At 32.9% G+C, this 27002-nt stretch overlaps 1 protein-coding gene across 1 annotated transcript in view; it reads left to right on the top strand.

The window, feature by feature from the left end:
- Positions 1-17607, top strand: part of BCL11B (B-cell CLL lymphoma 11B (zinc finger protein)) — a 54662-nt gene extending 37055 nt beyond the window's left edge. The window contains exon 2 of the mRNA XM_012941247.2: positions 14045-17607. Within this exon, the coding sequence (XP_012796701.1) occupies positions 14061-17588 (3528 nt within the window). The 5' untranslated portion in view covers positions 14045-14060 and the 3' untranslated portion in view covers positions 17589-17607. The remainder of the gene's footprint in view (positions 1-14044) is intronic.
- Positions 17608-27002: the final 9395 nt, after the last annotated feature.

Here is a 27002-nt window from a genome sequence, read left to right as displayed (position 1 = left end):
ACTAGAAAAGAAGGCCCAGGACAGAGTGGGTTGGAGAATGCTGGTCAGCGGCCTATGCTCCATTGGGAGTAACAGGCGTAAGTAAGTAAGCAAGTAAATTTATGTTCGAAAAGAATATTTGATGCGAATAAACCTTGATTCACAGATTTACTCTGATTGGTTATTAACTGATAACTAATACAGTGTTTATCTAGTCCTAAGTGGGGATCGATGAAGTAATATGATAACTAGTTTAGGCGACTTGATATTGTATGGACTGTTTGAATACTAAGTGGTTGGAGTATTGTTAAAAAGTTTTAATAAAATCAAACCAAAACTAAAGCCTCAAAAGAGGTCATTGAAGATCCAGATAACTCAGTGGTCCTCCTTCGAGCCAAACTAGTTGGTGGAGACTAGTAGGCCCTTCTGGAGAAGAGGCTACATCATAACGCGGCACAACTACCGGGGCTCAATAGTTATTTTAACAGGTTTTCTTGTCTTTGATTTTAATTCCCGCCCGATGATTGTTAACCACCTTGTACTACATAGCAATGATTGATTATTCCTTTCTTAGTTGGTTGGGTCTTCTTACAGACTGGATGTGGACATTTATTTAAGTTATTTAGGGTGTTGTTATAAGCTTATTGTGTTGGGGATGAGATGATTGAATATATTTATTAAGCCAGCCCAATGTCTTATAAGTTTTATTGCAGTCAATTAGGGGAGAGTTGTAAAGGGCTTCAGTATTATGTTTGTTTTGGTGGTCATTTCTGCAATGCCTATTCATTTATTTAATTGTAGCAAACATTCTATTACAATTTTCATTTTGACATACGTAATTTAGTTTGCGTTTTCCTATTATCTTAGGGAAATATTCTTGATATGCAATAATTTTAAACTTGTTGGACTGGTTTATCCAGTTTCTAGATAGTCATTCTCCAATATTCTCAATATCTTAGTGCAATTGCCTTAACCAATCTTTAGGATGGGCTTTTCTATTGTTGCATGCGTTTTCAAAACTGCTATTTAAAGACCTCACTATTAGCCTATTTTGCATGATATTATTAGTGGTAACATTTCTGATAAATTCTGTGTGATATGTATTCGAAACTTACATGACCTCGCAGTTCTTTTAAGATTATTTATTTATTATTTGTTTATTTTAACACATGGATATTGGTACAAGGAGGCACCAAATACATATCCGCCACACATATTCAATGAGATATGTGTGAGAGCTGTGATGTGCTCGGGTGCCCAAACCGAAGCAGATGGTTTTCTCAGGGGGCCACTCTCCGAGCCTTTGATCTGAAGGTCTGATCCACAAGGCAGTGGAGCATCATGAGGGGAGGCAGTCCCATGGTAGCCGGTGACCAACGATTGGTTTATACGCCGTTTTTTCCCTCAGAATACTGTAGCCCATGTGCACCACTGATTTGGAATCCAGTTAAAGCGCCGGACATTCGCTTTTCGTCCTCTCGATTTCGTAAGCAACACCTCCTTGACGAGAAGGCAGTGAGTAGGACTTCCCTGGCAGAGGCTATATACGTGTGGCCATGTGAGATCATTTCGAGAGGGAGATTAGATAAAACTTTCTTAATGAGAAACAACGTAAAACCTTAGTCAAGTATTTCCTATCGATAAACTCTAACTATCTAATATTTACAAATGGAACAAAAGAAACAAATATAACACATTATTTGTAAATATAAAATTCTTTTTAAAAAATAGCCAAATTTACAAGCTAGTGTTGTCAGTCACCACTTAATAATAAATATTAAACAAAATATATATCATATTAAGTTAATAATAACACAGTATCAAAGTATCATGCTAGAATATCGTGCCATATTATATAATATTTGTGGAATGATAGCACCAAGTTGTGCATATCTTTCTCTTTTAACTATTTTTTTTTATAAAAGAAAAGAAAGGCTATTTTCTTACTTTGATTAGTTCATCAGCTGATTATATAGCGCGCCAATCTAAAATGTTACCTAAACTCTAAGGAAGGAGTTATTTGTTCTAGCCTTATAGTTTTTTTTATTATATGTTTTAGCTACAAGTAATAGGTATATATATTCTAAGAATTTTTATGAAATATTGTCTACCTTATTGATATTAATAAAGAGAGCATAGAAATTCTATAGAGAACTTCATGCGATAGTAACTAAGACAGTAAAATGGAAAGATGAATGGCGTGACTTCTTTCTTTTGTTGTTGTTGTCGTGGCTGTTATTTAATTCATATTTCTTTTTTGTATTATTAAAAATAGTTCTCTTATTGTTACGTTTAAGAAATTTGAAACTGATTTGTTGTAGGCGTAGATTTTTGGTCTTTCTTTTGCATTGTTTTTTTTTGTATTGTATACATAAGTACTAATTGGGTCAGACAAGAATAGATACTTAAGTAAATATTGTAAACTTCAAAGGTGACATTAATGTCTACTGTTTATATTATATTATATAAGGTATAATTGTTTACTAACAAGTAATCATGTACATGCTTCGTGATATATATATGAATGATGTGTGAATATTTGGACAGAACTTGTTTGATAAACTCTATAGTATGTAAATAAAAACATAATTTAATTCATCATTTCATGACTTAAGGTTACATTGAATTAACTTCTAATACTTTTGTGTATGTTGTATTCATCAGAAAGTGACATTAGATAGGGTACCATTTTGTCCCAGGATAGAATTGTTTAGCACCAAACACCTACAACTTAGATAAAGATTGAATATAGAAACTCCTGCTTTTTCAACAAGCAGCAAGCAACATTTTGAAATACAATTAATTTAACTTAAATATTCAGTTCGAATGATTTCTAGTCTACCTAAAAATTTAGTTGTTTTTATGTTCCTATTCCAGTCATTTACTTAGTTTTGATTGCTATCTAGGTTGCACTGAAGATGCATGAATGAACAGATAGTAGGTAACAAGGCAACAAAAATACATGTTTATGTATATCCCATCCACACGATAGGCAGGTGATCAGCTTCATTTTTTCTCAGAATTTGATTAATTGAAACCATTGGTTCACTTCACTGATTATAGTACCACTAAAAACTGGGTCTTATTTAAACTACGTTTGTGTTGCACAACATAAAAATTATCTACTCATATGTTCAACTGAAATATAATGATAACAATAAATCTGCACTACTTAGTTGAGCTTCACACTATGTACATATTTTACCCGTTAACAACCTTATCACTATGGCAAAATCAGTAGTTAAATACACGGAACTTTTGACTATTCGGTCTTAATTGTCATTATGAGGTGTAGTGGAGATCGGAGAATTTAATGTTTCATATCACCATTAGACGGTGGTTAAATAACCATTGTAAACCACGAAACGCATAAAAATTGTTTTATCATGCTATGAGACTTTTCAAAAATACTCATCTTCATTGAAGACTGAACCCAAGACCTTCAAGTTTCACAGTAAGCTCTGAACCTTCAGACTTGTGAGTTAGCATCTAATAATTTAGTCGTTTTGCTTCAATCACTTCACGAAGATTCCTATGACTGAACGAAAGAATAACTCAAAAATTATATCAGTTAAATTGTTATACAATGACACACTATATCTAGTTTTATAAGAATATTACATATTATTCTAGTACTATAAGTTATGGAGGATCCTGTTTTTTTTATTCGTCACTTAGCGACGACTATATTCCACTAATCTCTTCATCCCTTCTTCTGCTTACTCACTGTCACTCTAAAACATTCAAACAACTAGTATGTACGGTGTTTGCTAAATAACAGCTACTATATTGACACAATAACTAAATCCCATACGTGGTTTATACAATTACATTTCTTCCTCCCATCAGTAGTATCACTATGCCAATAGTATCATTTTTATATACTTATATATTAGATGTGTGTATATATATTTACATAAGGATTGGTGACATTTTCTAGTGTATACTACTATATGATTATGGTCAATTGTTATCTACTTATTAGTACCTTTAGTGTGTTTTGTTATCATTAATAACTTACAGTTTTGATTGACAGCATCAGCTTAGACTCTTCTAATTTTTTGGGCAACTCAGTAGTTTTATGTAATATTCTGTTACTCCCCATGTACAAAATTTGTGAGTTACGTTTCGCCCTAGTTATTAAGATGTGTTGTATAATATAAACTTGTTGCTCTCTAGGGATCTATATATTTTCTAGCATGATTGACCTGTGAATAGTTGATGATGGTAAAGTTTAGTAATAGTAGTACCGTTTTCGTAAATTTTCGTAAACTTTAGTATTTAAAATAATGACGTGTTTGTATTCAAACAAATAATACTAAATGAATTTAAACTTCACCCCATTGCGCAAACTAGTGGATATCTGGACTCAGTAGCTAAGTGGATAATGTGATGGCGTTTGATGTGAATGATACTGGGTTAGAGTCCCGGAATGAACATCCACTCAGGAATGCAGGTACATCCAGCTGACGAATCATAAGTAGGACAAAACGCGCATCATGTATTCCACTGTTAGTCACCATCCATGTTTGCTTATAATGCTTGTGACTTAAGACAATGTCGAGGCAATCCACACAGTATGCACATATGTCAATAAGAGACTGATCAATTGCAATTTCTAAACATCAATGGGAAGATTTAAACAAATAATACAAAATGAATGTGTTTGCATTGTTTAGAAAGTTGTCATTAGTTGAGATTGACTTCAACTGTGCCCATGTATGATCACAAAACTTACACTGTAATACATTACTCACTGATTTAAATTATATAACTCTTAAAACTCAGGAAGGATTAGACAAATTTGAAGTGAGAATTAGTATGCGACTTCATACCCAAAAGAGTGAATTGATTCATCAATTTCAATGATTGTTTTACTAAAGTCAATACTTAATGTTAACTAACAAATGTAGTAATCACTACACAAAGCCCCTAAAGATTGCAATACTCTATTAAAGTTGCAAAATTATGTATGTATACCATTAAATTAAATTTGATTTGTATTCAATGAGCTTTTAATAAATCCAACCAGATAGTATTGATAATATCATTGCCTAATTTTCGCTATTGTTACCTTATAACATCATTAAATCAATCGGATTACTTAAATTCTGTTATTCAGAGAGGAATCAATCAGTTGTTTCTATAGGTTGTAACAATTTGTATCCCTACGATAATAGTGTATTGATTGTACACAATTAGTGTTATCCATTTAACAATAGTAATTACCAGTATAGGGTTGTGGAGATTATTAAGTTATTGATTCAGATCTTGAAACAATTGATGCTAGACCACCAGTGAAAACCTGGAAGCACTGGACAGCTATTTCGTCCTATTGTAGAACTCCTCAGCAGTGCTCATCCACGATCCTGCTCACAAGCCTCAAACCGAGGACCTTCGGTCTCACTCGCGAGCGTCTAATCTCTGAACCACCGAGCTGGTATCCAACAGTGTTAATGTCTAATCACAACTAATCCACGAAATTGCGCGACCATCTTCCATTGTACTGAGGTAGATATCTGTCTCTACCTGATATGGATTAGCTCCACTGATCACGACTTCTCACTAGAACTCCGAGAATTCCCTCACGAAGCTAGTCACTAGTGAGAACATGGTAATTATCAGAATAGGGTCGTGGAGATTATTAAGTTATTGATTGAGATCATGAACCGACTGATGCTAGCGCACTGCTGAGGAGTCCCAAAATCAGACGAAACGGTCTTCCAGTGCTTTCAGGTTTTCGCTGGTGGTCTAACATAAATCGGTTCATGATCTCAATCAAAAAATAATAGTAACTTCGATTGAGAGTAAAGTTTATTATTCAAAATTGGAATCATAATTAGTTAAAATGGGGTTTCTTGGAGATTGTAGTGATTTTAGTAGTAGAATTCATCAATCGATGTAAGGATCATGGATGAGCACTGTTGATGAGTTCTATATTAGGACGAAACAACCGTTCAGTCCTTTCAGGCCTTCAATGGTGGTCTAGTTTACATCTACTCAATAATTCAATAATAAGAAGGGGTGACCAGTGGAGCTAATCCATGTCGGGTAGAAACAGGTGTCTACCTCAGTACAATGGAAGATGGTCGCACAATTTCGTTGATTGGTTGAGGTTAGAAATTAACACCGTTGGGTGCCGGCTCATTGGTCTAGTTGGTTAAGCACCTGGAGCGAGGCTGGTAGCCCCTGGGTTCGAATCTCGCGGGATGGATGCGCATTGCTGAGGACGGAACGGCCGTCCATTGCTTCCAGGTTTTCCATGGTGGTCTAGCTTTAATTGACTAATGATTTCAATCAAAAACTTAACAATCTCGACAACACCTAAACTGATAATTAAAATAATAATTTGTATAAAATTAACTTATTTACAACATAATTGTGTACCAATTTTTTTTCGAGATTGATTTAAATTTCTATTCATTTGATATCGAATAGGAACTATCTTTATGGGATTACTAAGCTGGAAACATACGTTAGATTTATTCTAAACATTACATTAAAAGCATCCATAACATATAAACAAATTACATAATCATATCAATTCTAATCAAACATAGAATATAATTCATTAAATTATCCTAACTTTATTATTGTAGTATGAATAAATGTCAGTAAATCCATGATAAAAATGATAATGTATCTTTTTTAACTAAAAATAATGTTTAATATTAAATATTTAGTCTCTACATAGATACTGAAAAATCGATCAATACCGTTTATTCAAATTTTTAAATGTTTCTTTTCGGGTTATTTAGAACAATATTCTCTTCTTTTTTTTTCTGTATCTGTTTATGGGTATATATATATATGCCTAGAGAATAAAAAAGAGCTAATAAGAAAGCAGTGAGAAAAATCATCTCTTTGACCGTTTACTATAAGGTACAACTAATACTACTGCTACTTCAACTATCAATACCATTTTGTTTTACTAAAAAAAAACAAAAAAAAACAATAATCACTGTATTAATATTAGCAGAATATTAAATGAGTTAAAACAAACATTATCATTTGGAAGTATAATCACTGTTTTGTTTTTCTTTTAAAAAAAACGGTACAATACAAGAATATTGAAGAAAATAGATATGGACACTAAAATGACTATAAGGCAATATTCTGTCTATTTGTTTAACTGGCTTCTATGTGTGTGTGTATATATATATATGTTTGTTTATTTCATTTGTCGGCTTCTTGCTTATAAATCATTCATCGGATTATATATATATGATTGGGTGCACAGTCGGGCATCGTAATTATTATCGCCGTCATTATTACTCACGATAATAATAATAATAATATTTAATGAGTAAACTTTTCGACTTTTCTTTATCTTTTATCTTCTCTTTTTTTTAAACAATGAAAAAATAGATGTTGAAATATTTATTTAAAACTCTACACTTCTAACTTTTTTTTTGTTTTGTTTTAACTGTATGATACTATTTGACAATACACACATAGTACTATTCATTATTTTGTAAAAATGTATAGGATATTCTCTCCCGACTTTTCTGTCGCTGGAATTTTTGTTATATTTACTTTCTAGCTTACATATATATATATCTGTATGTATAGATATTATGATTGATGATGAAACGGAATACTCAATGATGATGATGATGATGATGATGATGATGTTTGTATGTTTCTTCCAAGTTGCTTTTTTAAGCTCTTCTGTTGTAGAGTTGAACATATACTATATATATATTCCCTTATGAGTGATTATTTTCCTTTCTGTCTGTCCTACCGATAAACTTGTGGTATATTTTCCCCGTTATCTTTATTACTTATACTATCAAGTACCTATGGGAATCACTATTTCTTTATTGTTTATTTTCGTATTCTCTCTTATTCTCTTCTTATTTTGTCCTGTGTGTGCGTGTGCGTGTGTGTAAATCTGACAATTTTACACACAAAAAAATGTAAGTTAATCAAAATAATAATTACTATGATCAAATAATAATCACTAGCCGGCCAATAGTAGAATTTTTTGTGTAAAAATTATTTATTTTGACCAATCATATTGCTTTTCTTATAAAATAAAATAATAAAATGATATATATTGGTTATTCACTGTCAATCATTAAAATGAAATACCCCTTTAGAATATTTAGTCTGATTTATATTTTGAACAAAAGTATTTATGAACAGAATGGGGCTTATAGAGATTGTAGTCATTTTAATAGTTGAATTCATGCATCGATGTAAACTAGACGATCATTGAAAACCTGGAAGCACTGGACGGCTAGTTCGTTCTAGTAGTGAGTATTCACGATCCCGCCTGCAGAACTCGAACCCAGGACCTTCGGTACTGCGCGTAAACGCCTAACCTCTAGACCACTGAGCCGGTATCTATACTAGGATGAAACGCCTTCCAGTTCTTCAATGGTGGCGTAGCTTACATCTCATGAATTCAACTATTAAAAGTATCCAGTTGAGAATAGATGGGATGTAACTAGTAGTGGAATCCAGGAATGCCTTTCCAACCTATTTCGGTTTTGCAGTTGATTTTCATTCCAGGATTCAAAACAGTACTCACAATGGGTTAACTGTTTATTTACTGAGTCTACGTAGCCGCTTACTTGTATAACCGGTGTGATTTTTAATTCAAGTTGTAATAGGATAGGATTATCATGTTCCTCGAAACTGTTCGACAACAGTTTATGGCATACTGGCTATAACGAAGCAATCAACGCAGACGCACATATCCCATATAAAACCGATCAAAACTCACTTGAAATATTAGTGATTGGACAATTCAAAATCACTATAAATCGAATCGAGTTATGAGCTCTATGAAGATTATTTATGTTTTGCAAACTAACATTAGCTGGAGAATGAGTAAAAACTAGGAAACACTGGTGGACACTTGTTTCGTTTCAGTAAAGAACAAACAGGTCTGAGCACGAAATCAAACCATAAACTTTCAGATCTATTCTTAAACACGGCATCTTTCAACTAGTAAGTTGATATCTAGTGGTTTATATCCCCAATATAAAATAAAGCAACAATCAACCAGTACTCTTATCAGATAATTGATTAATCTTTGAAATAACTGATTTTCACCAGTCATACGTACTTAAAGTATCTTAATAATACATGTTAAAAACAGTTATCAGTAAGCAAATGATCATTAAATGATTATAGGAGATTAGTCAAGTCTAAAAATGGATTTCATCACGAATTGTTTTTCAGACTTCAAGGATAAATCATTACCTATGATGTCTTGAACATTCAAGCAACTAACTCTATCTGAAGTTATGGGTATAAGTAAATCACTAATCACATACTAAGAAAAAGCTATTTGATTGAATTTCACTTTTAATATTTACTCAGCTGTTGTATATTTGTGACATAAACCATTTGCAAAACAAAAGATTTTAATTTATATAATAATTTAAGAATTTTCTATGATGACAAAACATCTACCATTACTGTGAAATATTAACTTTTAATGCTTTGAACCATAATAAATTATAGTCTAAAGGATGAAATCAAGAAGAGTGTGCATGAATTTGATCGGATTCACTTTTAAGATAATTTAATATATTATCTAATTATCATCAGCAGTAATTAAGTAAGGTTTTGGAGATTGTTCAGTCTTACGGTTTACATCACAGACAGATTTTATTTAGACAATCATTAGAAACTAAGAAACATTGGACAGTGGTCTAATGGTTAACAGCCAATGATGATAACTGAAATTCTTCGTTTCTATCTTTGATAGGGTTGTGGATACATCTTGCTGGTAATCAATGTCATGTATCTCAGATACTTCTTAGTTCACATCAAAACCCAGCTCCAGGATTTCCTGTTGACTACCACCAACAACCACCTCATCTCAAGATAGTGCACGCAATATCGAGTCATCTAGACTAGTGGCCACAGTGCAACTTGGTCGACAGTACTCGATCTGCATTAAGAAGGACCTGATATACATGACAATGATCACCACCCAGTGATCAATCAGCTGCAAATACATCTCAGTTTTACAGGAAGTCAGTCGCGTCTCGGATAGCTCAGTACTAAGGTCTCTGACTATGAAGCTGGGTGACACGGGATCGAATTCGTCAGTGAGCATCAGTTCCCTCAAGATTATAAGTACACCTTGCTCACAAGTGCCAAATGATACGAAACCCAGGGCCATGGTACCCTGGTGACTACCTCCAAACACCATCTTATCTCAACTGGGTTCGATTTCCGGCGTCAATACTTACACTGAAATTTGTGTATGTACAACTAAGGAGTTCCAACTAGACCAATACCCATATCCAAGATTTTACTGTCAACCACAATCTATATATATTTTTTCTACGAAAATTTGTGTCGTTAACATTGTTAACCGAAGATTTATTTTACTATATATCTGTGTTTCTATCTCTTTACTCAAAAGGGTTCAGACTGTGTATTCGAAATTGAATGATATAAAATTAATTTGAACTATTTTTAAAAAAAAGTATTTTGTTGAATGAAAGATTTACCGATTCCTTCAGACATTTGACCGTGTGTAAACATGAAAAAAAAAGAAGTAAACTCCTAACTTCACTTACTTGATTGTTTATCTATATGTTGTAGCTTTTCATTTTTTTATTATTCATAATAAAATATATAGGAATAATTTCTTTTTAGTTAACCTACTGATGATGCCGATATAAGTAGTACAGATTATATTCATAAAACTTCACTGACCCAATAATGATAATAATAAACTTGATGATATTGATAAATATGACACGATCATGCATCAACCTTTGAATATTTTTTAAGTATATGATTATTATCATTATCTTCCTCTGCCATAGACATTACCGACATTGAAGTTTGTTCATAGTCTGTAAATAAAGGTTTATTGATGCGTATTTAGTGTACATATGTGTACATGTGTACGGGTAGGCAAAGGAATATTATGTGACCTAATTCCACCGAAATCTGATGTTCATATGTAAATTTCCAACATATTTTTTTATTAAATAAATAGAATTGGTTGAAAGCATGAAAATTTCACATTCGTCATAATCATTATCAAAATTGTCAACAACATCATCATCATCGACAATAACAATAAAATAAAAAAAGAAAAAGAGAGAAGACTACTTAATATCGGTAAACAACAATATTATGACCTAGACAAAAATAGGAGAGAAGGATAAGTAAATAGATTGAATAAAGAAAAATAACCGAGAAAATGTACAGGAAATAATAAACTTTTATTGTAATACATCTAACTAGGTAATCCAGTTGCATTTGAATCATTTTTCAGATATTTCATGAAAATACTAATGATATTACTAGACTGTGATGATTAACAGTATAGGATTATGAAGATTGTTGAATGTTACTGAAATCTTGAATCGATCTCAGTTAGATAACCATCGGAAGACCGCAACTAAAAAATGGCCTTTTTGTCTCGGTATGGGACTCCTCAGTAGTGCAAATACACGGCCCCGTATCCAGGTAACGAACTCAAGACCTTCGGTCTCATATGCTAACATCCAATCTCTAAATCACTGGTCCAGTACTGAATGGTGTACGAGTCTAATTTTAATCAGTCAACAACATCACAACCATTTTTCATTGGACTCCACTGCTCATAGATCATCACAAGGACCTCGCGAATTTCCTGTCGAAGCTAGACACCAGTAGTCACTTGATAAGTACCAACGATAATCAAATTTAGGAGGGAAATTTTATTCTACAGTCAAATGGATGACAGTAAGTTGTTATAGATAATAAACCACTGATAAATAAAATAGACTACTGGTTATAGAGGATAATCATAAATATATGGCCGTAAAATATGTTTTCATAAAATAAACATCAGTTTAATATTGTGCCCAGCTCATATTCAATATAAGTAAATTCTAACAAGTATAGGTCATCTTTTAGATAACTTATAACTTCAATTCCCTTCAAACCACGAATTTGTGTACAGAAGCGATATATGCAAGCCCTCATTCTACCATGGCTTTAATAATTAATTTTCATACTCAGTTAATCAGTTGTTGATATGATTTTTTAGTGTTTATTTATTTCCTGGATTATTTGTTATTATCAGCTTCGTGTTTCTTTTACGAACTTTTTTCTCACCTTTAAGATAGTGGTTGGGGGTAGTCGACAAGAAACGTTGCTCGACCTAGGTTTCGTGCTATTTAACACTCATGAGCAAGTAGTATCTATAATCTTGATGGGACTTACGCTTCCTGTTGACTATCTCCAACCATTATATTAAATCTCAGCATAGTGCGTACAATTTCGAGTCAGTTAGACTAGTGGCTACATTCTAGCCTAATCTATGAAATCCGATCATCACTCAAGAGAAATTGACATACATGACATTGGTGACAACTAAATCGGTTGTAAACTCTCCATCATCCTCACACTTATCTACTGGACAACTATCGTTCACGTGTTTTGGCTTCACCTTATCAATTTCTAACTTGTTGTTCATAACTTAACCCTCTTCTGATGCCTTAAATTCTCAAGTACTTTATTAATTAATCCCCTTCCTATTGTTTTAACAGACCACTACTATACTACCACTATAAATACAATTGTACAATCTGAGTAAACAATATGGTTGAAAACGAAGCATTTCTTTACTGAAATGTCTTTTGTTCTTTTTTATGAATTAATTCACTAGGTATTTGCTTGAAGCTACGGTTTACACTAAATATAAGGACTAGTGACCTTATTCGGTTGCCTAAACGAAACAGGCAGCATGGAATTCGAACCTGGTACTTAGTGACTGACTAACTAACTAATTAACTACTAACCCACTGCTTCGCAAATAACTTTTGACAATAGTGTCAGTTATCATGTCTTTGAGTGAGATCGATTGCAATTACTTAAATAACACTGAAATTTCTCCGATTTTTGGATAAACCATTCTAACAGAATATTGTTGAGATGATTCATTTGTCGGTTTCCATATTCGGTTTAATTCTTGTTGATCTATAAGGTCAAGAATCAAGTTAGGGGGGAATAACAATTAAAACAAATAATGGAGGCTTTGAAAGGACAAGAGTCAACAACCAATTAATCAAGCTCAAGTTCGACGGAATAGATGACTGTCAGTCATATGTGACGAAACTTGAATAGCGCATTTCTATCGACAATCTGTACTGATGTTATTATTCAGAAAGACAATGAAGACTTCACAATGAAACTACGTAGATTAAAGAAAGAAACTTCGCCAGAATGACCCAGCTGAGCTATATCATCTCAACTATTAAACCATGCAAATAATTCAGTAATGCAGCACTAAACAATTAAGTCGTACAATGACTTGACATCTATGGTTGAATCATAAATAAAATAGGATATGTCATGTATCTGTAATGGGTTCAAGTTGTTTATTTTCACATCACTACATAAAATTAATAAAACAAGAAGAAAACAACGAGGAAATAATAATATTTTATAAACTTTAACTTTTATTTATTATTATTATTATTAGAAGCTTTATTCAACATTATATTTTTGGTACAATATAGAATTCTCAGCATAAAGTATTTGAACAAGTTTCCTTTTCTTATATCTTGATCGATTGTGACGATAAATTTTGAATGATGACCAGTTAGATGTTATGAGTTCGGTAATCCACATTTGATTAATGTTCATTCGTTTCAATGCATATTGCCACCCACCATGATGTCGCTGATTGTACCTTTTTGTATCCCGTATAGCGAAAGGTTGTAAACTTTTCACAAACGCTCCTGAATAGATTTTGAGCACAATAGACATAATGATGTGTTAAAACAAACAAGAAAACAGATAACTTGATGAAATATCTAGATTGGAGGAACAGGTAGCCCAGATATTCAAGCAGGCCGCCACGTACTCATAAGTAGTGAATGTAAATGAAATTGATCTAACTAAAGTTATTTCAATTTTCCAAAACAAATATTACAAATACTCCAAAGATTATAGACCTCACCCCCATCCCTAAATCTCACTTTGTAAATGAAATAACGATTTTACCCATTCATATGTGTAACTATGAAATAATTAAATAGTTTTATTATCATTATTATTAGTAGTATTAATTTACAGCGTTTTCTTTCTATAGAAAAATTACAGATTCAATGAAGAGTCAAAAGTCTAATTCAATAAACGAATATTCCTCTTTTACAAATTTATTATTTCAACAACATCATTTATCAGCTTTTTCAATTCCATCACCAATAAATAAAACAAAAAATGTTATTAAACAATCTACTAATCATGAAAATCTTCCAATAATTAATAAACATTCAAATCTATCACGACAAAATTGTAGTACATCAATAAAACAATCTTCTAGTAGTAATCCAATACAATTAAATTTACAACCATCTATTAAAGAAAATGACACATCTATTAATCGATCATTTTATGCTCAATTATATAATTTAATGTGCTCAAAATTACCAAATATAATGCCTTATAGTATTAATAATAATAATAATAATAGTAATAATAATAGTCTATCGAATAAACCACGATATTCCCCTTATCCAATTCCATCAGATTTTGAAAGAAACAAATTAGTAAATGTATTCAACAAACCATACTCTTCAACACATTCCAATAAAATCAATATGAATCAGATTGAACATGTAACAAACTTTGTACAATGTTCCAATAATCCCGGTCAATCTAAAATACCGATTTCAAAAGTTCATGAACATAGTAGTAGAAAGAAAACTTTATCATTGAATAGAAATAAATCAACCAATAATAATAGTAATCAGTATCAAAACTCATCAACAAATGTATATTCATTAAACCGATGTAACAGTTGTCCATCAGTAATCATTTCCAACTCATCATCATCATTATGTTACTTAAATAATCCCTGTAAAAATTTAAAGTTTCGTAGTATAAGTTATGATTCATTAGTATTGGAAAAACAAAATAACTTTAAAAGATTGAATGAGTTAAATAATTTTCAATATAATTCATTGCATAATCAATACTACTATCAATATCCATCAGAAATGTCTTCATCTTGTTCAATACCTACTTCATTACTATTTGATTCATTGAAACAACATTTTATCCAGAATCAATCTATTAAATATAGTCAATCCAATGTAAATAATGACAGTAATTCAATAAGTGGTATAAATTACACTGAAACACCGGTATCATTTCTTAAGAAATGTACTAATGAGATGAATGAAGTGAATAATATTCCTGATGAAAATAATAATAATAATAAATCAATACAAACACCAATACGTGAAACATTTCTACATTATTACTGGGCATATTATTATGAAGAATTAATGCGTTATTATATTCAACACCAAATATCAACAATGAACAATTGTTCTACTAATTATAGAAATCCAATGAATACTACTATAATGACTACAACGGATAATTTACAATCATGTACACATTCTCAACCGAAATCAACCATAATGAATGTCAATAAGAATAATAGCAACTATAATAGTAATAATAACCTTATTACTAACTCATTGAGATCACCTGTTACAACATATAATACAGTGAATTACATTGATCATTCTAAAAACTATGATAAATTGAAAAATGTTAATCCTATGAAGAATACTACTAATACTACTAATACTACTAGTAGTAGTGTTAGTAATTATTATAATATTCATCAAACTAGCGAAACAATGAATAGTTTTCATGTACCAGAAAAAGTACAATTTGAGAATTTAATAAATTTACAAAATAATTGTGTTTCATCATATAGACAAAATGATCTAATATGTAATAAAAACTATATGCCGAATTCTCTCTTGACATCTAATACATTGATTCAACAGAAAAATAAACATCACAGTCATAAACCTTTTGACTGTAGTATTGAAAACAGAAATATTGTACAAACGATGAATCATCAAGACTTATTGATGAGAACACCTCCCTTTCCTGTTACTGTTAGTTTAAGTACTACTGATATTAACCATATTAGTAATGAGCAACACATAGTACCATCGGATAAACAATATTTTATAAATCAGTCGGATAATAATATTAGTAATATACATAATCTTCCGGGAATGAATAAACCCACTCGGTTAAACCGCGACTTACATTCTTTGAGTTTGTCACCTGTTGTCAGAGTGTGTAGTGATAATATTGATGGTAAAACAAATAGTGACAAAATTTTAGAACTACGTCAGTATTCACCTACAAAAAAACTATCATCTTTATCGTCACCATCAGCAGCGTCATCATCGTCATCACCAAACATCAGTGTGCCGTTCTCAAATATGATGCCCTCTTTATCAGTACTATCTCCGCAGACAAAATTCTGTCGATCAGTATCTATGCCGCTGGATAATCCCAGCGGTTCAATGACATTAAAACGTGATAATAAACGTAATGATACATGTGAATATTGTGGTAAAATATTTAAAAACTGTAGTAATTTGACTGTACACAGGCGTAGTCATACAGGTGAAAAACCATATCAATGTAAATTATGCAATTATGCTTGTGCACAATCATCCAAATTGACAAGACATATGAAAACGCACGGAAAAGATGGTAAACCGAGATATTTGTGTAAATATTGTCATACACCATTTATAGTACCCTCGACATTGGAAAAACATATGCGTAAATGTATGCATGGAAAACACGCATTAGGATCACATACTATTACACGTCATAAACAAATATTAAAACAAAATTCTCCTGGAAAATTTATACAATCTTGGCTAGTAGCGGCAGCAGCAGCAGCGGCTACATCTGGATCTTCATCTGGAGTGTCAAAAGGAATTGTAGAAAATGAAGGACATCAAAATGATCCCATAAATTATAAATTAAACAATTATAAAAAATTTAAATCACGTGCTTCTCCAATTAATACAATGGTAATGACCAAAACAACAACAGATCCTTTAATGACAACAAATAAAGATATGACAGTTGCATGTACAACAAGAACTACTGATCGTATTCGGAAAAGATTAAAATATACCAGTTTACATCATTTAAATAGATTATCGAATAAAACAATCAATTCTTCAATTCATTATCTACTTCCCTTGTTACAAAACAATAATAATAATAATAAATATTATTCAACTAGCAAAGATGTTCCATTCGATATTGGTTCACAACTTAAACATTTTTCTAATGATTATAATACTATGATGTGTGAAAAAAGTCAGCTGAAACCTTCATTCACTTCTGGACCCTATAAAAACTTAACTAAAGATATTGAGAGTAGTAATATTAGTGACAAAGATAACTTATTCCCAACATCAGTTTTATCCTATACTGATCATATAGCATCAGTTAAACAATCAACAATGAATACTAATCATTTATTTGTCCCACCATCTTGTATACCGAATTCTTTAATGAAATCATCAATTTCACCTATCATAACAAACAATACGACTTCATTTTCAAATACAATTAAAGTGAATGCTTCCTTGACAAATAATCATCATCTTACTGAAAATACTACTGCTATGTCTACCAGTAGTAGTAATAATAATAATAATAATAATAATAGTAATAATAATGCAAGAAATTTATCATTTTTAATGTCGAAAATTCTAGACAATTCCCGAAATACAGAAATATTACCGATTAATCCAAATCCATCAGTTCCATCTTCAACATTATACATCTGAAATGTACTAAAAAGAAAGAGAACAACAACGAAAACAACAAAAAAAGCACATTTAACAAAAAAAATAATATTTTTTATGTATTATCTTAGATTATCATACTTTTATTATAAGTATCATTATTATTTATTGTTTAGACAATATCTATATTACTGATAATAATGATAATAGTAGTAATATGATTATTATAAATGAAAATAAAATACTACTGTGATGTGTTTATTAATTGATTAATTTCACTTCTAATTCTAATCTCTTTTTTCTCCATTACATCACTTCTTATTGAATCTTTTTTTTCTTTTTAATTAACTAAATAAAACCAGTGACAATACTACTTATTAGTGAAATACATTCTAGATTAAGTAATATATATATATATATATACTTTATAAACAAACATTTCAACAAGATACCTTTGTCTCTTCCCAATTGGCCATCATAAGCATTTCTTATTTTTAAACAAGAAAATGTACTCTCAATTTGTTTAACTAACTAACAAACTAACTAACCAACAAATGATTTAATTATTTATTTATTTAATAGAAGTGTAAACAACATTGTTTGTTTAATCACTCCATATAATGGCTAATATTATTTCTATCCATTTAAAAAGAAAAGAAAATTGGTTGAAACGAACAAATCATTTCACTTTGCAAAACAGAACAAAACTTGAGATGTTAATTACTATATGCAATGATATGTAATTGTAGATTTATTATTGAATGTATTCAATGAAATAAACATTATTCCACTCATTGTTTATATACTTTGATACTATTATTATTGTGCTATGTAAATGCCTTGGAAACAAATGCAGTCGGAAAGGAGAGAGAGAGAGGGGGGATTAATTAGTTGATTACAATTAATTACATTATTTAGTGTGTATTACATTCCTACTGTGTAAGAATAGATAAAATTTAACTAAGTAGTCAATAGATTATTCAAACGATATTTAATTAGTAAAGGGTTTTCATGGAGATTGTCGAATATTCGTAGTTTAAATCAGGAAGCACTGACCACCTTTACATATATGAGTATATATCACCAACGGATTTTTCGTTTACAAAAAAAATGGTAGCTCTTGCATACAAGAATATACGTAGTAACTTATTCCTAATACACAAGTCTGAGATTCCTTTATTTTTTTGACATCCGATTGGTTGTTCTTATCTTTATTTTGTTAATTTTATTGCATCGCAAGTTCATGTTTGTTGTTATGTGTTGAGAATTGTTACCACCTCAAATTTCACTTTTCAAATATCAAGCTTTGTTTACATTTTTTGACTTCTCTCTATCTTCTATTTCATTGGAGATTATTTTTGAAGTGTTGTGCGTTAGAGTCTTCTAAATTATCAAGCTTCGCGTTGATTCAGTTCTTATTAGAATAACATCCCAATCATTTACAATTAAGAATTCCCATTAGACTGGAGAGTGAAACTCACGGAAATTGAGGGTCTATATTTCATGCTCGTCGGTATCTGTAACACCAATGAAATTTAGATTCTGTTATAAACAGAAACTTCAATATAAAGTCATTCGAATAAACAATAACAATGGAACTCTAGTTCAGTCATTATCAAAAATTGAATAAAATAAAATCAGTCGACATTATTTGGTTGATTAGTTCATTATACTCGACATTAAGTCCTGGATAACAGTATTTTATCTATCATTAATTCATACTTGATAGGTTAAGTCGTACAAAATCATATTTTAAATTAAGTAATTACAATGTAATCCAGGTCATTCAGGCAGTAAGCGAATCAACTATCTATGCAATCAAACTTAGCATTCAATTACTGGTAAATTTGGATTTAGTATACGTCAGATTGGATAATTAAGTATACTAAAATCCAAACGGAATCCATCAAGTTAGTAGGTTACAATGGTTAAATATTGAGTAATCTGTTAACCGAATAAGACATGATTACAACCAATACATATTACTCGAGCCCCCAAATTCCCTGGCACAGCTGAGGATATGGAGAGTCAGCTCACCCTATCAAAATGTTCTCACAAGGCCAGACGTATACAGCCACTGCCAAGATAGTCCAACTCACTGTCTTCTCGCGACATTACTGTTGTTTACCAAATTGAGAGGATGAAAAGTGAATGTCCAGCACTTTAACCGGGTTGGTGGAAACGGAGGGTCCAACTAGGGGAGTTGGAAAACCTTGATTTCAAACTAATGGCACACATGGGCTCCAGGATCCTGAAGGAACAAATGGCGCATGAACCAGTCGTTGGTTACCGGCTACCATGGGACTGCATCTCCTGACGTTGCTCCACTGCCTTGTGGATCAGACATTTGGGTCGAAGGCTTCGGGTGTGGTCCCCTAAGAAACCGGGAAGTATGATAGCCCACACATAAATCAAGTGACTTGTGTGACGTATATGTATTCGGTGCCCCTTTATATCAATATTTATGTGTTCAAGTAAATAAATAATACTTTTTAGTATTTCAGCGGAAAATCATAAAAAACTGGAATAATAAATAGTAATTTTGATTAAATCTTACTAGTGATAACTAACTCTGCCTGTAGCTCTTCTAGAGTTACTGCCGGTCCCAAGCCCGGTTAAAGGAGGAGGGTCAGGCACGAGGTTAGCGACCCCACCCCGTAGAAAACTACCTCGCTAAAAAACGTTAACCAGAAAAAATAATTCAAACCATTTTGACTCTGCCCTGGGAGTTAGAAGGTCTTCATTTAGAAGAACTGTGATGCCTCATGGTGGAAATCGAGTTACTTCGGAAGCCACGAGGCCGATGCCCCTTCTAACAACCAGAACAACAATTTTTATAGGTATATGGAACATCCAGACAATGTGGGAGACCGGGAAGACCAGTCAAACAGCAACGGGAATGAGGAGATACAACTTGGCAGTACTGAGAATCAGCGAAGCCCATTGGACCCAAGCTGGACAAAAAAGGTTAAATACGGGAGAGATGCTACTATACTCCGGTCACGAAGAGGAAAATGCTCCACACACTCAGGGAGTCGCTCTAATGCTGTTCAAAGTAGCACGAAATGCACTTGTAGGATGGGAATCTCACGGGCCCATAATAATCAAAGCACCATTCAAAACAAAGAAGGACGGGATCACAATGAATATTATCCAAAGTTATGCACTCACCATTGATAGCAACGACGACATTAAGGATCGATTCTACGAGCGGCTGCAGTCAATCATAGAGAAGTGCCCAAGAAAGGACCTAACCATTCTAATGGGAGATCTAAACGCCAAAGTCGGAATAGACAACACTGGATATGAAGATATCATGAGACGACATGGACTAACTGGGAGAGAGAAACGAAAATGAGGAGAAGTTTGCAAACCTATGTCCATCCAGTAAATTGGTTACAGGTAGCACAATATCCCCACACAAGCACACACACAAAGCTACATAGATCTCACCGGATCACATCACAGAGAACCAGATAGATCATATTTCCACTAACAAAAAGTCCCAAAGGACAATGGAAGATGTGAGAACCAGGAGAGGAGCTGATATAGCTTCAGATCACCACCTAGTTGTGGCCAATTTAAAACTGAAGCTAAAGAAGAACTGGACAACTGCACAAACAGCACTACAAAGGTCCAATACAGCCTTCCTTCGAGATAATGACAAACTCAGTGAATTCAAGATAGCTCTCAACAACAGGTTCCAGGCCTTTCAAGATCTACTGAAAGAAGAATCAACTACTATGGAGGACAACTGGAAAAGTGTCAAAGAAACATTAAATTCAACGTGTCAAGAGGTTCTGGGCCTAAAGAAACACTATCATAAGGAATGGATCTCTATAGAAACACTGGACAAGTTCAAAGTAAGGAAGAACAAGAAGACAGCAATTAACAACAGCCGAACACGAACAGAGATAGTCCAAGCACAAGCTGAGTACATAGAAGCAAACATGCAAGTGAAGAAAAGCATTAGAGCCGACAAGAAGAAGTACGTGGAAGAACTAGCAACGGCGGCGGAAAAAGCTGCAAAGGAAGGAAATATGAAACAACTTTACGATACAACGAAGAAACTAGTAGGGAAATACAGTAAACCAGAGAGACCGGTCAAGGACAAAGAAGGCAAGCCAATCAACGAAATTCAACAACAGCGTAACAGATGGGTAGAATGCTTCGAGGAACTCCTGAATAGGCCGGCTCCAATGAATCCACCGGACATCGAAGCATCACACACAGACCTTCCTATAGATTTCAATCCACCAACGACGGAAGAAATCAGAATGGCCATCAGACAAATCAAGAGCGGGAAAGCAGCAGGACCCGACAACATACCACCTGAAGCACTGAAGTCAGACACCGAAGTAACTACAAACATGCTTCACTTTCTATTCAAAAAGATTTGGGAGGAGGAACAAGTGCCGATGGACTGGAAAGAAGGACACCTCGTCAAGATTCCAAAAGAAAGGAGATCTGAGCAAATGTGAAAACTACAGAGGCATTACACTACTGTCAATACCAGGGAAAGTCTTTAACAGAGTTTTGCTGAACCGGATGAAGGATGCAGTAGACGCCCAACTTCGAGATCAACAAGCTGGATTCCGTAAGGATCGGTCGTGCACAGACCAAATTGCGACACTGCGCATCATCGTCGAACAAACAGTTGAGTGGAACTCGTCACTATACATCAACTTCATTGATTATGAAAAGGCATTTGACAGTGTAGATAGGAGAACGTTATGGAAACTTCTTCGACACTACGGAGTTCCTGAGAAGATTGTCAATATTATCCGGAACTCATACGACGGACTACAGTGCAAAGTAGTGCATGGAGGACAGCTGACAGATGCATTCCAAGTAAGGACCGGAGTCAGACAAGGCTGTTTACTCTCTCCCTTCCTCTTTCTTCTGGTGGTCGACTGGATTATGAAGACCTTGACATCTGAGGGAAAACACGGAATACAATGGACAGCTCAGAATCAATTAGACGATTTGGACTTCGCAGGTGACCTGGCCATCCTATCGCATACACACGAACAGATGCAGATAAAGACAGCCAGTGTAGCAGCAGTCTCTGCATCAGTAGGCCTCAGCATACACAAAGGGAAAACCAAGGTCCTCAAATTCAAAGCGGAGAACAGCAATCCAATCACTCTTGATGGCGAAACTCTGGAAGATGTAGAATCCTTCACATATCCAGGAAGCATCATCGATGAACAAGGCATTTCAGATGCAGACGTAAAGGCGAGGATTGGCAAAGCAAGGACAGCATTCCTACAATTGTAGAACATATGGAACTCAAAACAACTTTCAACCAATATCAAAGTGAGAATCTTCAATACGAACGTCAAGACAGTTCTACTGTACAGAGCTGAAACTTGGGTAACTATCATAACCATCATCAAGAAGGTACAAGTATTATAAATAGTTGTCTACGCAAGATACTAAACATCCATTGGCCGGATACCATCAGCAACAGCATTTTGTGAGAGAGAACAAACTAGCTTCTAGCTGAAGAGGAAATTAAGAAAAGACGATGGAAATGGATAGGTCATACACTACGCAAATCGTCAAACTGCATCACGAGACAAGCCCTAACTTGGAATCCTGAAGGAAGGCGGAAAAGAGGAAGGCCAAAGAACACATTACGTCGGGAAATAAAAGCAGATATGAAAAAGGTGAATAACAACTGGAAGGAGCTGGAAAGGATTGCCCAGGACAGGGTTGGATGGAGAATGCTGGTGAGCGGCCTATGCTCCTTCACGAGGAGTAACAGGCGTAAGTAAGTAAGTAAGTAAGTAAGTGATAACAACACTTATTTATAATTGGATTACTTAGTTGTACCTACTGAATAAAAGTGCTTTCTAGATTTAAGTATTAATTACCATAAAAAAGGTAGTGGAATTTAACTCTTAATAATAAATGGAGTCACCTACACAAAAACCACAAACGTTTAAAGTTTCACATTAGTGAATGATACCATGTGAATAATCATTAAAAACCAGGAAGGACTAGACTGATATTTTCGTATTAGCAGTCCTTATAGGTGCACATCCACGACTATACCAGGGATTAAACCCATGATCTTGAGGATTAGATCTAATCAAAACGAATAATACTTTAAATCTAATTGATTTTATCTCATGAATTATAGTGATTAGAAAGTTTACTTAGCTATCTGTTAAATACCCATTATGCACGGGAACATCATGCGTCGCTAGCTTAAAAACTCAACTGTTGCTGCAAATACTAAGGGATAAAGAACCAGACGATATTTAACAGTAATTTTCTAAATATATAATCAACATGAAAACATATCTAAGTTGCAAGATGCTAATGTAATAAAATGTCGTCTTAAGGTACACAACTCGGTATCTAGTGTAATGTCATGAATAGTATGTCCTGGCTAATATTTTGTATCACCCTAACAGCTACCGACCAAGTATTACAATGAAAGACATTACTACTGAACTATCCTTGTCGCGACTGAAATCCTCTAAGACTGTGATACTTATACAGACTCAAATCCTACATAGAACATCAGGAACAATATACATTATATCCAGACTCAGGGCTTCCTGTAAAATGACAATTTATTGATTTAAGTACATGATTCGCAATTTCTGACTATACTCGACCTACTTTGGTTTATATTCTTGCATAGTATTATTAATGTGGCTCAAATTCGATTACATAGAATTGTACTTGTTAGATCAATGGCTTTCTATGGTATTGATTTCAACTATCTAATATATTTAAATTTTCATTGTTATAGAAAAATAATAAAATTTTACTAAACTAATAAAAGCTGATATTTAAGAGATGAATATGAACGTCCTTGATGAATCTAAAGGAAAACATATACAAATTTACGATTGACTGATCACTGGGTGATGATCAATTTCATGTATATCAGGTCCTTCTTAGTTGGTTGGAGGTAATCAACAGAAAACCCTGGACCTGAACTAAGAAGGACCTGATATACATGACAATGATCACTACCCAGTGATCAATCAATTGTGAATATATCTCAGTTATACAGGAAATCAATCGCGGCCTGGACAGCTCAGTACTAAGGTCTCTGACTATGAAGCTGCGTGACACGGGATCGAATCCGTCAGGGAGTATCAGTTCCCTCAAGATTACAGGTACACCTTACTCACGAGTGCCAAGTAGCACAAAACCTAAGTCTATGGTTCCCTGTTGACTACTTCTAACTACCATCTTATATCCAAATTTAAAGTCAGTATAGGGGTTTGAAGTATGTTTAAAATTGAATTCATGAGTCGATCTAATCTAGACTACCATTAAAAACCTAGAAACATTGAACAACCATTTCATCGTAATATGGAATTCCTCATCAATACTAGTTAATAAATTACTTAAATATTATTCTTATTTCCAATCTTACGTAATACATCAGTAATCCTTCAAGAATATGTACACAAATATTAACTATAATTAGTAAACAATAATAATAATAATAAACATGATTCTTATCAAATATAAAATGTAATTAATCACAAATATAAATATTGTTGTTTTGTATTCAATAAATCTATTTAGTATTATACATATTACACATACATACTGATGATATTCTACTCTATTAAGAATGTCACGCAATAAGAATCTTTTGAATAATAATGATAATAATAATAAATCCACTTTTTTTAATTTTCTCTTCCTTATTTACTCACTTACTCCCTTATTCACTCACTCAATGTTTTGTATTTCACTTCGAATCAAAGCAAACATAAAGAATTAATAGGTCTCTGTGAAATTAGTTTATATCATTGAATGAAGAAAAATTAACATAATCTTTATGCCTGATTGTTGATATCTATATATCTATATAGAATTCATACAACAGGTTATAGATAATATGATAGAAATTGCCAACATTACAGCTGAAGTGTTTGTATGTGTGCATATATATATATATATCCAAGTGCATCCGGGTATGCACGCATTGAGGCAATAAGCACAGTGTTAAGAAATCTCTGATCTCATAGCGTGACATTAAATTACAGGAAAGAGAGAGAATAAATTAATCGGAAATGGTAAATGGCTAATCTAAAAAAGTTAAACACAACAACAACAACAATAACGGAATGTTTATTAAAGAATGAATTTTATTTTATTTTTTTTATTATTTTTTTGTTGCTGAAAAGGGATATTGAATTTTCAAGTGGAATGACAATTACGTGTAATCAGAAAATTCATTCTACAAAAGGATATTGACGTAAGTAGATTAGAGTTTAGGGTTAGAATAGTATATCAAGTTAATGAATATTGATGAGGGTTTTTTTTCTCTTTTATTTGTCTATACTTTTATAAAAGTATAGAGAGAAGGGAAAAGAATTAATAAGGATAATATTAACTCGAATAATATTAAACTCATAGTGATATTGGAAAATTGTACTGATATTATTGATTCACGTCTATGTGACATTGTTATTCTGTGAAATATTTAGTTAGTCAATATAACGTATCAGCTTCAAATAATTTGTGTACCTTTGTGATGAGAAAGATTTACCGGATAACAACAACAAAAAAAAAACACCCCTAAAAAATTAGATTACGGAAATATTCTAAATAAACATTATTCAGATTAAATTACCAGGGAAGAATTCAGCCAACTTATAAGTCTATATATAGAATGAGAAAGACAAATGAACAAAATAATGTAAATAAAATTTTATTTGATGAATGTATATTAACTAGCAGTGATATGATGGTTAGAGTGTTCGGTCGTTAGATTAAGGGCTAAAGTCCTGTTCTGCAAATTTTGGTTTTGGCAACCGAATAACATCACTAGTCTTCACACTTGGAATGTGGCTCAGTCTCAAGTATTTGTAGTTGGTTGATAAGTTGATGATAGTAATCAGAAAACACCAATAAAAACTGAGGATCATTGTACTACTGTCTAGTTCCAGTTTAATATTCCTCAATGATATGCATCCATGGGATCAAACTATAAAGCTTCGGGCATTTCGACGTTTACAAGTAACTATCTTCAATATAGATCAATCACTTCTGATATTAAAAAATAGTTCAGCTGCACCGTGCATTGAATTAGCTGGGAATGATTACTGGACTTTGACACAGAGAATGATTTATACTATGCCAGCCTATAGACATGATGGTCCTGGGTTCGCAACCCATACAGAGCAATGTATGCGAACTCTCAATAAATCCCAAACTAGGACAAAACAGATAACTATTATCCTCCTATCTTCAACAATTGTTTAACTGAAGTTAAATTGTGATGCAAACACGTTCTAAATTTTGAGGGTGCTTTGTTCTCTGAGCTGGGTGGTTTAATTGTGAAGCATTCAGTGTCTTTTTCAGCAACACCATCAACACACTTCAATAACAAATGACTGATTACAATTACTCTACAGTTGACTAGCTATTTGCTCTGTTGATCTAGAATTCGGTTGGTTGTTGTCCGTAAGT

This window comes from Schistosoma haematobium, chromosome 1 (genome assembly GCF_000699445.3).
Source record: "Schistosoma haematobium chromosome 1, whole genome shotgun sequence".
Classification (NCBI taxonomy): Eukaryota; Metazoa; Platyhelminthes; class Trematoda; order Strigeidida; family Schistosomatidae; genus Schistosoma; species Schistosoma haematobium.
The sequence above is the reverse complement of the archived record's forward strand: the minus strand, read 5'-3'. Positions and strand labels throughout refer to the sequence as shown.